This window comes from Tamandua tetradactyla, chromosome 6 (genome assembly GCF_023851605.1).
Source record: "Tamandua tetradactyla isolate mTamTet1 chromosome 6, mTamTet1.pri, whole genome shotgun sequence".
In the NCBI taxonomy this organism is placed as follows: domain Eukaryota; kingdom Metazoa; phylum Chordata; class Mammalia; order Pilosa; family Myrmecophagidae; genus Tamandua; species Tamandua tetradactyla.
Genome location: NC_135332.1, coordinates 143,223,615 through 143,236,214, shown reverse-complemented (window position 1 = coordinate 143,236,214; position 12,600 = coordinate 143,223,615). Strand labels below are relative to the sequence as shown.

Genomic DNA, 12,600 nt, shown 5'->3' with positions numbered 1-12,600 from the left:
TTTTTTTAAATTTTTTAAATTAATAAAAAAAGGAAAAAAAAACATTATGCCTCATACAAACTGTCCCTTCAAAGAAATCACAAGTCAAAGTTTTCACAGTAAGCTAACTGTTCTTTCACTCTGCTTATAAATAGCAACAGAAATTGTATATAAAATCTTCAAACCTTATAGTTACCATTAACTGATGAACATCAAGCTACTCTTTCCTAACAATTGAATAAGTATCTTTAAAATTAGTATTTTTTTATTATTTTTAAATTTTGTATTAGAATAATAAATAAACCTATTTTAAATCTTATTTAAATCTCAACTCATCTTCATTAAATCTCATCCAATTCTATGAAGTAACAACTGAAAGAAAAAAGAAACTTAAATAAGCTCCAAAAGACAACCAGATAATAATAACAAGAAAATTCACTTTACTTACCTTAAGGTAACAGTGTGCATAGCAATAATGAAGTAGATTATCAGAAGGCTGAGTAAGGCTGCTGACCATATGCACCAAATGCTCTGCATACATTGGCACAGAATGTTCCAGATTAATTTTATCCACCAGTATCTGAATGCATGGCAAAGGTCGAACAGACTGGAAATTTGTCATATTCATGAAGTTACTCGAGTTCTGGAAAATAATAGTGTTCACTTTATATTTCAGGGGTTGAGCTAGGGTTGATGTGTAATGCCCTGCACATCAGCTTTAGATTTGTACAACTTACAGTATTAGCAAACCCATCTAAAAATAACACCTTTCTATATAACTCTGCTACCATTATCAAATACGTGTTCTATATATTTTTAAGTTTGTCTGAGATTTCAAACAATGTATAATTATTACCAAAGCTTTTACAGTTAAGCTAAAGCCTTTGATTTTTTTCAATCAAAACATTACTGATACTGGAATAGTATCACTAAGTGCCTCAGTACTCTAAAGGTACTTTTTAAGGCCAATCATTCCAAAAGACTTCCTAGATATCCCAGAGCCAGACACTTTTTACTTTATTTCCCTAGTTCTCATTAACATGACCTAGTTACTAAGTGGGCTACCCCAGACATTGTCAAAGACACACACATAAGTCAAGTTTGCAAGAGAAAAACAATTCCTGATCCATATCATATTAACTAACAATACACATAGTAAAGACTCATGTAATCTTAAAAATCCCAAACTGAACTGGGTATTCTCAGTTTCAAAATAAATACAGATTTGTCTCACAATGTCCAGAGTATTTATCCTGAGTAGCAAATAACTGCTTCCTATCCTAGAACTACTTCATTACCTTAAAATTCCCTATCTGTAAAAAAAACAAAAAAAAAAAGAAAAGAAAGAAAAAAATTTGAAAAGAATAATAAAAAAATGCCCTACCTGTGGTTCTCAAAGAGAAACAGTATGACCTCCAATCTGGAGGTACTTACAAATATCTGGGAAAAGCAGTTTGTTTTGTTTTGTCTATCTGTCAGTGTTACAATAATTGAAAAGGAACACTGGCATTTAGCAGGCACTAACTAAAAATGGTAAATGCCATATAATATGCTCAGCCCAAAAGCCAAGCATCTTTATTGAGAAACACTATTCTTGACCTGGCTAAGTTAAACATACAATTCACCTTTTCTGACATATTACTAGTAACAACAGTAATTTCTAAACTACTGTTTACTGAACAATTATTTTGCTTTTTTAAGTGACAATAACCCTAAGTGTACAGTTCACTGAATTTTTTTTCTTTGAATTTTTATGCCTATAACCACTACCAAGATCAGAACATTCCCACACCCTACTGAGGCTCTCCTCTTCTGTGTCTCCTTCCAGACAATATCCAATCTTCACCAGGGGGAACCAATATTCTCACTTCAATCACTGTAAGTAAGCTTTGTCTGTACATGAATTTCAGCTAAATAAAATCAGACAGTATAGATACTTTTATTTCTGGCATTTTACACTCAACATTAAGTATGGGGGAATTACCTATATTGTTCATTAACTCTTTCAGTTGACACTTTCATCATTATAAAACAGCCATCTTTATTTCATACTTTTTTTGCATTCAACACTACTTTTTCAGGTTTTAAAGTAGCCACACTTTCTTTTGATTAGTACTTAAAGAGTAAAATTACTATAATTTTGTATTAGACAGTTGACATTGTGGATAACAAATTGTAGAGACTTTGAATGATGTTACCTTCTTCCAAAGTGAATCAACTTTTCTTTTGGTAAACAGACAAAATACAAGCAGATTATCTTGGTCCCATGAAGGATCTAATTTAGGCATTCTTTACATTAATCTATTTCAATGTTTTCCTTATTTCTAGGATGTGGCTCTTATAAGGTCTCAAAGGAAAACAGAGATGCTAACTTGGAAGGGTATGAACTCCAACTGTTGACACCCAACACCATGCAGATTGTGAAATATCTATTTAGCACTTCAGTCTCTATTTTCTGGTAGAGTTCTTGGAATCTAATATTGCATATGGGTAAGTAAGGAGTTAGCCAATAGTTTAAATGGAATTGTGATAGTTTAAAAGTTCTGTGTACCCCAGAAAAGTCATGTCCTTCAATCCTAATTCAATATTGTAGGGTGTGACTTTTGATTAGATTATCTCCATGCAGATGTGGTGTGCCTAGTTGTGGGTGTGGCCTTTTGGTTGGATGGAAATGTGACCCCACTCACTCAAGGTGGGTCTTAATTCATTTACTGGAGTCCCTTAAAAGAGGAAACATTGGGCGGGTCACGGTGGCTCAGCGGGCAAGAATGCTTGCCTGCCATGCCCGAGGACCCAGGTTCAATTCCCGGTGCCTGCCCATGTTAAAAAAAAAAAAGAGGAAACATTTTGAAGAAGCGACACAGGCAACATGAGATTCAGACGCTTGGAGAACTGCTGCTTCAGAGCTGACAGAGACACACCTATTTGAAGATGCTTGGCATGCTGACAGAGAGCAGATGCCTAAACACAGGTAGAACCCAGGAGAAATTGCCAAGTGCCTTCTCATGAGATGCTAAGCAAGCCAGAACCCAGAGCTGTGTCCCAGAGGAGTTAAGTGAAGGCCCACAGATGCTTAAGGAGGAAACCACTGGCATGAGAAGCTGGAAGCAACAGAACCAGGAACAAGGATCAGCAGATGCCAGCCACATGCTTTCCCAGCTGACAGAGGTATTCTGGACAGCATCTGCGTGTCTTGAGTGAAGGTAACCTCTTACTGGTGCCTTAATTTGGACATTTTCATGGACTTAGAACTGTAAACTACTAACATAATAAATTCTCTTTGTAGGTCCTATATTGTGAGCTCTTATAAGCAGTCCCATATATTCAGGAGTTGTAACTCTTATTCCTAAATTCTAGATACTGAGCTGTTTGTTTATAAACCTGGTCATTCCCAGAAAATTCAGGTATTTATGTGACACATGAGACTCAAAAGACAGAGCTAGGAAGCTATGAAAGTTAGCAGTACCTCACACAGGAACTGTTTACAAAATTGAAAAGGTGATAAGACTTCGAGTAGTGATATGAATGAAACTGATCTGGATAGGACTAAGGCACAAACCAGAATACAGGAAAAAAGGACGATATTATCCATATTTTAAAACTTCAACTTCTGTGTGAGACTAAAGGGAAACGTGCATTGGGTGCTAAATTAATTTTTGGGGTAGTGCATTTACTAGTTTAACACGTATGGTCAGTTGACTTGAACACCATAAACACATGTAACCTTGAATGGTGTGTGAGATTTTGTTGGTTTGTCAAGGTTAGCTTGACACCCCAATATATCCCAGAGTAATGTGGACAGTGAATAAGGAAGTGTTTGTGGGGTCACTGTGCCGGTTTTATGCACCCTAGAAAAGCCATGTTTTAATCCTGATACATCCTGTAGAGACAGCCATTTCTTTTAATCCCTATTCAGTACTATAGGTTGAGAGCTTGATTAGATTATCTCCACAGAGGTGTGGGGCTCCCAATTGCGGGTTATTAGCCATTGATTAGAGGGAGATGTGACACCGCACATTCTGAGTGGGTCCTGATTAGTTTACTAGAGTCCTTTAAAAGAGGAAACATTTTGGATAGAGCCACGAGAACCACAAAAGCCCATGCAGCCAGAGAACTCTGGAGATGAAGAAGGAAAATGCCCCAGGGGAGCTTCACTAGAACAAGAATCTGAGGGAGAAAACTAGCAGAGGTCACCATGTTCACCATGTGCCTTTCCAGTTGAGTGAGGAACTCTGAACTTTGTTGGCCTTTCTTGAGTGAAGGTAACCTTTTGTTGTGCCTTAATTAAGATATTTTTATAGATTTCCTTTAACTGGAACATTTTCATAAGCCTTAGAACTGTAAGTTTGCAATTTAATAAATCCTCCCTTTTAAAAGCTTAGAACTGTAAACTTGCAATTTAATAAATCCTCCCATTTAAAAGCTGTTCCATTTCTGGTATATGGCTTTCTGATAGCTTGCAAACCATAACAGTTCCCTTGGAGGAGTGGAGAGAAAGGAGTAAATATTCAACTTTCTCACCTGGAAAATTTCTGATATTCTCACAAGCAGTAGGAATAAACAAATCAGTAGGCTGCGCCCTCAATCTTGGGGTTTGCACCTATGAAACTTATTCCTGCAAAGGCTAGGCTATGTCTATTTAAAACTAGGCCTAAGAGTCACCCCCAAAGAAACTCTTTTGTTGCTCAGACCTGGCCTCTCTTTATAAGCCAACTCAGCAGGTAAACTCACTGCCCACCCCTCTACTACACGGGACAAGATTTCCAGGGGTGTAAATCAACCTAGCAAGATGGGACAGAAATCCTGGGATGAGCCAGGACCCGACATCAAGGGACTGAGAAAGCCTTCCTGACCAAAAGGGGGAAGAGAGAAATGAGACAAAACAAAGTTTCAGTGGCTGAGAGACTTCCAACATTGTCAAGAAGTTATCTTGCAGGTTGTTCTTAGGCATTATATAGATATCCCACTTTAGTTTATGGTGTATTGGAGTGGTTGGAGGAAAGTACCTGAAACTGCTGAGCTGTGTTCCAGTAGCCTTGAGTCTCTTTTTTTTTTTAATTGTATAATGTAACATATATACAAAGCAAAGAAAGAAAAAAGCAATAGTTTTCAAAGCACTCTTCAACACGAAGTTACAGGACAAATCCCAGAGATTGTCATGGCTATCATATCATCATCTCAGATTTTTCCTTCTAGCTGCTGCACAGCATTGGACAGTACCTTTGATTCTTTTTTTTTAATTTAATTTTTTTTATTTTTATTTTGAGGAAGTTCCCTTATATTCTTATCCTTTGACGTCTTTTCAACAGGAAAGGATGTTGAATTTTGTCAAATGCCTACTCTGCATCAATCGAGATGATCATGAGATTTTTCTGCTTTGATTTGTTGATATGGTGTATTACATTAATTGATTTCCTTATGTTGAACCATCCTTGCATACCTGGAATGAATCCTACTTGGTCATGATGTAGAATTCTTTTAATGTGTTGCTGGATTTGCTATAATTTTGTTGAGGATTTTTGCATCTATATTCATTCGAGAGATTGGTCTGTAGTTTTCCTTTTTTGTAGTATTTTTGTCTGGCTTTGGTATGTGGGTGATATTGGCTTCATAGAATGAATTAGGTAGTTTTACCTCCACTTCAATTTTTTCGAAGCGTTTGAGCAGGATTGGTACTAATTCTTTCTGGAATGTTTGGTAGAATTCACATGTGAAGCCACCTGGTACTGGACTTTCCTTTTTGGGAAGCTTCTTAATGACTAATTCAATTTCTTTACTTGTGATTGGTTTGTTGAGGTCGTCTATTTCTTCTTGAGTCAAAGTTGATTGTTCATGCCTTTCTAGGAAGTTGTCCATTTCATCTACATTGTTGTATTTATTAGCATAAAGTTGTTCACAGTATCCTGTTATTACTTCCTTTATTTCTGTGGGGTCAGTGGTTATGTCTCCTCTTCCCATTTCTGATCTTATTTATTTGCATCCTCTCTCTTCTTCTTTTTGTCAATCTTGCTAAGAGTCCATCAATCTTACTGATTTTCTCATAGAAGCAGCTTGTGATTTTACTGATTTTCTCAGTTGTTTTCATGTTCTCAATTTCATTTATTTCTGCTTAATCTTTGTTATTTCTTTCCTTTTGCTTGCTTTGGGGTTAGTTTGCTGTTCTTTCTCCAGTTCTTCCAAGTGGACAGTTAATTCCCGAATTTTTGCCCTTTCTTCTTTTTTGATATAGGCATTTAGGGCAATAAATTTCCCTCTTAGCACTGCCTTTGCTGCATCCCATAAGTTTTGATATGTTGTATTTTTATTTTCATTCACCTCGAGATACTTACTGATTTCTCTTGTAATTTCTTCCTTGAAATTCTTCCTTGACCCATTGGTTGTTTAAAAATGTGTTGTTGAGCCTCCACGTATTTGTGAATTTTCTGGCACTCTGCCTATTATTGATTTCCAACTTCATTTCTTTATGTTCTGAGAAAGTGTTTTGTATGATTTCAGTCTTTTTAAACTTATTGAGACTTACTTTGTGACCCAGTATATGGTCTATCTTTGAGAATGATCCATGAGCACTTGAGAAAAAGGTGTATCCTGCTGCTGTGGGGTGTAATGTCCTATAAATGTCTGTTAAGTCTAGCTCATTTATTGTAATATTCAAATTCTCTGTTTCTTTATTGATCCTCTGTCTAGATGTTCTGTCCATTGATGAGAGTGGGGAATTGAAGTCTCCAGCTATTATGGTAGATGTGTCTATTTCTCTTTTCAGTGTTTTCAGTGTTTGCCTCATGTATTTTGGAGCATTCTGGTTCGGTGCATAAATATTTATGATTGTTATGTCTTCATGCTGAATTGTTCCTTTTATTAGCACATAGTATCCTTCTTTATCTCTTCTAACTGTTTTACATTTGAAGTCTAATTTGTTGGATATTACTGTAGCTACTCCTGCTTTTTTCTGGTTGTTATTTGCATGAAATATCTTTTCCCAACCTTTCACTTTCAACCTATGTTTATCTTTGGGTCTAAGATGTGTTTCCTGTAGACAGCATATAGATGGGTCCTGTTTATTAATCCATTCTGCCAGTCTATGTATTTTGATTGGGGAGGTCAATCCATTAACATTTAGTGTTATTACTGTATGGATAGTACTTTCTTCTACCATTTTGCCTTTTGGATTTTATATGTCATATCTAATTTTCCTTCTTTCTACACTCTTCTCCACATCTCTTTCTTTTGTGTTTTCATATCTGTCTCTAGTACCAGCTCTAGCTGGTCTCTAGCTGTCTCTAGACCAGCTCTGCAAGAAATATTAAAGGGAGTACTAGAGCCTTGATTCTTGAAGATAATTGCATAAAGACAAAACTTTTACAATGTGACTGTGGGATTCTGAAAACCTTGTGTCTGTTGTTCTTTTTATCCTTTTTATCTGAATGCACAGATGAGTCAAAAAATATGGAAAAAAAATAAATGATTAAAAGGAGGTACAAAAGGTAAAACATATTGGGTAGATGCAAATACTATTGGTCAATGAGAGGGAGGGGTAAGGGCGATGGGATGTACGAGTTTTTTCTTTTTTCTTTTTATTTCTTTGTCTGGAGTGATGCAAATGTTTTAAAAATGATCATGGTGATGAATACGCAATTATTTGATGATTTTATGAGACGTTGATAGTACACCATGTATAGAATGTATGTGCGTGAAGAATTATCAATAAAATATATATATATTTTAATTCCCTTTACAAAGCCATTTCGTTTCTGGTATATTGCTTTCCAGCAGCATGAGCAACCTAATACATAAATTTATGCAGATTTGGGGGTTCCCTTGTAAATGAGCCTCTTCTCTGGCATTTTTTTCCCACAATTTCAGCTGCCTTGACACCAAGAACTTTTACATCTCACTCCTTTGCCCAGTAAGAATGGCAATTTCTGCTTAAGCTCTCTTTACCATCAAAATAGGAAACATAAAAGCATAGCAGTATTACTGTCCAGAAACCTATAACCCTCAGATGGTTCTTAAGCCAGATAAGTCCTGAAGTCCAGAGGGGCCAGCCTCTCCAAGAACATCAACTAGTTCCATCTCCCTATCCCATATTATCAACACTTCTGTCCAAAATGAAAAAGTTAGAATGGTCATAGCCCAAATACCCTTAAAGACTGGGAGAGGGCTTATGCTGGTTTGGAAAGATTTCTGTACCCTAGAAAAGCTATGTATTAATCCTAATCAACCTTGTGGGAGCAACAGTTTCTCCTAATCCCTATTCAGTACTATATGTTGGAAACTTCAAATAGCTTATCTCCATGGAGATGTGACTCAATCAAATATGGGTATTAAACTTGATTAGGTGGAGACATGTCAGAGTGGGTCTTGATTGGTTTTACTGGAATCCTTTAAAAGAAGAAGCATTTTGGAAAAAGCTATAGAACAAGAAGAGAGAAAGCCATGAGATTCTGAGAGAGCAGGGAACACCACAGAACCATGAAGCAAAAAGTCCACCAGCCTTTGGAGATGAGGAAGGAAAATTTCTCCTGGGGAGCTTCTGGAAGCAAGAGGCCTAGAGAGAAACCTAGCAGATGACTCCATGTTCGCCATGTGCCCTTCCATCTGAGAGAGAAACGCTGAACATCATTGACCTTCTGGAACCAAGGTATCTTTCCTTGGATGCTGTTCTAGTTTGCTAGCTGCTGAAATGCAACACACCAAAGACAGATTTGCTTTTAATAAATGGGGATTTATTTCATTAGTTCTTCAGAGGAAAGGCAACTTTCAACTGAGGTTCTTTCTTAATTGGGAAGGCACAGGGTGATCTCTGCTGGCCTTCTCTCCAGGCCTCTGAGTTCCAAAATCTTTCCCCAGGGTGATTCCTTTCTACATCTCTAAAGGCCTGGGCTGAACTGTGAGTACTGAGATGAGGTATGCTGAGCTGCTTGGGCTGTACTACATTGCGCTCTCTCATTTAAGCATGAGCCAATTAAATCAAACATCATTCATTATAGCAGGCATGCCTCTTAGCCAACTGCAGATGTAATGAGCAACAGATGAGGTTTAGGTACCACTGGCTCATGCCCACAGCAACAGAACTAGGTACCTTCTTCACCTGTCCAAATTGACACCGGAATCTAACTACCACAGATGCCTTAGATTGGACATTTCTATATACTTGTTTTAATTTGGACAATTTCACAACCTTAGAACTGTAAACTAGCATCTTATTTAATTCCCCTTTTTAAAGTCTGTTCCATTTCTAGTATACTGCATTCTGGCAGCTAGCAAACTAGAACAAGGATCAAAGGAGAAGGAGTTATAACAGAGAAAATAGAATTTAACAAATGAGTATGAGGGCTAAATATAGTGATATTTCTTTTAGACTCCAGTATCTTGGAGCAGCCAGAAGGAGAAACCTATAATTGTGGAACAGTAACCCATATCAAACTCAGAAACCCACTCTATAACTACTGATTACAATGTACTTTGAAATTTACTGCTTTTTTGTATATATGTTATATTTCACAACAAATGTTTTTTTTAAATAAAAAAGCATGGCAGTAAACGTGAAGATTGCCTCATGTGCTTCCTCCCTTCTTCAAGGATCTAAGCCCCTCAGGTTACTACGTTAGCCTCTCAAGTTGCTCTCCAAAGCCTTAAAACAGTTACTTTGCACAATTCTTCAACTTTTATAATTAAAATCTTCAGAAAAGTTAGCCCAATACAAGCTACTCACCATCATGGAAACAGGATGTCAAGCATTGACTTTGTCACCAGGCATAATTTTAAATTCTTACATATATTATCTCTAAAAACCTCCAAAAATAATGTTATTAGCTCTATTTTATAAAGAAAGGAACTATAGTTAAATAAGTCATTTTACAGATTACCCAAGATAAAGTTCCAGAGATAAATGCCTCAATAACTTACTGATATTTCTGGAATACATGACTGATAAAATTTATGAAATAAAGGAATAAAGATACAGAGAGAAAGGCTAAAGGCAAAATGTTTATATATATCAATATTAAAAATAATTATATGACAACAAAAATGGAAATAAAAAATAACGGCACGTTTTAATTTTCTCCATTGAAATGTTCCTCAAATAATCTATGCTTTTGCCTATCAACAAACTAATTACTTACAAGTTGCAACTAGAGAGTAAATATGCAAAATGAAACTACTGAATCACAGGTAATTCCTGCCATAACTTCATATTTTCTTCTTATTTAAAATTAGCACACTTTTTACCTCTATATCATCTTCATTACGTGGAAATTCAAAGAAATTTTCTTTTGCTTTCTTAGAAAAGGGAAATGAGGCTTAGATATATAAAATAATTCTATAAAGTACCTAGTATAATAATTTTAGGGCCATGCTTGTCAATATTTCTTTATATAGCCTTAACACAGATTCATTTTATCAGGAAAAAAAAAACATAAAAATACTTTCTAAGAACTAGCAATCATAGTTATGTTGCTTTTATATCGTAAAAGAAAAGATTGCTAATAATTAGCAATATAGTTATATTGCTCTATATAAGCAAATACACTTTTAGTTAACCACCTGCTCCTTATAATATCATAGGGCCAATAAATACGCATAGGATTAAAAATAAGTGAATTACAAAAATTTACCTTTTCTCCCAAGATGACAGGTAGCAAATGACTAAGCAAGTTGAATTCTGCCATGAAAATTGTGCAAGTACATTTGAGGAGAGTAACACTTGTAAGTCGAGTAGGAATATATTCTTCCAGAGAGGCAACTTCTTCAGGATTCAGCACTGTTTCATTTTCATCCTTAATACCTAAAAATGAGAATGATGAAAACTTAATGAAAAATAATTTTTAAATAATTTTCTCCAACAAGTTAAAAAATAAATTAATTGGTTCCACAAATTTGAGACAACATTACATTGTTTTCCAACAATGAGGCAGTTGGAAAATAATTTGTTACCTTTAACAAACATAAATTACACTACTCTAGTATATAAATGCTTGTGGTGGCCCAGTGCCCAGGCCCCTCCCTAAAAGGCCTACAGAAACCTGCCTTAGCCAAGGACAAAGGTTAAGAAAGTAAACAATCTCCCTATAAGGGGAAAAATGGAACCACGGATGTAAAAACAGCATTGATTGTATCTCAGTCTTAACAGTTCATAAAACATAAGGTTAGACCAGTTTAATGATTGTACTAAACACCCAATGTCCTCAAACTATAAGAAATATTTTTCTTCTAAAATCATATATTGCCCCTTGTGCCCGATGTTCCCTGTAGAGTGCTAAATCTCCAGACTGGCTGCCACCAGAGAACCTCTCCTGTTCATAAGCCCCAATAAATCTACGTCTAAACAAATAAAGTAAATTAAGTAAAGTAAGGAAGTAAAAGTAAATAAATTAATAAAACTAATAAACAACTGGGACTGGAGTTGAAGCAGAGAGACTATAACAGATAGAGATGAGTGAGTATCCTCAACTACCAGCCAATCGGGAACGGGTAGCGCATGGGGGAGGCAGCAGAGCATTCCTCCACTGTGGCCAGCTCCCACAACAGATTTGGAAGGTATTCCTGCATGGCCCCATGGCCGGGAGTACCACACTGGGAGCCTGAAGGGTGGTGGACTTACTTCCCCTGTGCATACGGACTGTTGTATCAGTGCACGGTACCTGCTCCCCATCCCTGAAGCAGGACACCATGGGCACCTGGTTTGGACAGATGGGAAGCTGAGGTGGGGACACAAAGAGCAACCCACCAGACACTAGGCAGATGAGGGAAGCTCATGGGATTCCAGTGTTACTTCCCTTTACCCATGGTGGCACAGGGATTTCAGGCATACACAGATGTAGAGACAGGACGGGGGAGGCCATCAGAGCTGCACACTGCCATTCTTCTTTTCTGGTACCTGGGCCAGGAGTCAAACCCAGGTCTCGCACATGACAGGCAAGCTTTCAACCACTGACCCAGCTTTTCTGCCTAGTTTTTAACAAATCTTAAGTATATTTTCTCTCTCTCTCTCTCTTTTGTTTTTTTGAAGCATGGGATTAGAGTCAAACCCAGTCTCCCACATGACAGGGGGGCATTCGGCTATTGAACCACACATGTATCTATACAGCCTATCTTTTAATAGATGCCCAAATAGAACTGCATACCCGAACTTGACCTCTGGACATCAGTTTGGCAAGGAATTACTAACAAACTAAGTGCAAAAGGCGAACTTAAATGAAATAAATACAAAACTTCAGATGAGTGAAGGAAACCAATATGCAAAAATAACCTTATTATTTCCGGGTCAGGATGGAGGCTTAACAATGTGTGCATTTTAGTCCGTCCTCCAGAATAACTACTAAATAACCAGAAACAGTACAGAACAGCTCCCGGAGCCATGATAGTGACCAGACACACAGCATACCCCAGTCTGGACCAGCTGGACCGGTTGGGAGCACCCCCCAGAACCGTGAGTTCCCAAAGCTGCGGTGGCCAGCACTCCTCCCCCACAGGCCGCTTCCCAGAGGGGAAAAGAAAGGACTTTACAGGCAGCAGGGACTGGGCACAATCAAACGTCAGTTGTGGAACTAATTAACAAATTCTGACTGCTAAAAATAGGCCCCCAGTTTAGGTGAACCTGATCAAAGCGGAGGTTGCTCA

At 37.2% G+C, this 12,600-nt stretch overlaps 1 protein-coding gene across 16 annotated transcripts in view; it reads right to left on the bottom strand.

Annotated features, from left to right (window-relative positions):
- VPS13B (vacuolar protein sorting 13 homolog B) overlaps positions 1 to 12,600 on the bottom strand; it is a 1,000,970-nt gene that overhangs the window by 829,407 nt on the left and 158,963 nt on the right. For all 16 annotated transcript variants that reach the window (XR_013178353.1, XR_013178354.1, XR_013178355.1 and 13 more), the window contains 2 exons: positions 10,596 to 10,765; positions 428 to 622 (listed from right to left, as the gene is read on the bottom strand). Coding sequence is in view for 12 of the 16 variants with exons in the window: in XM_077167321.1 (XP_077023436.1) it covers positions 428 to 622; positions 10,596 to 10,765 (365 nt within the window). In the remaining 4 variants the exon portion in view is untranslated. The remainder of the gene's footprint in view (positions 1 to 427; positions 623 to 10,595; positions 10,766 to 12,600) is intronic.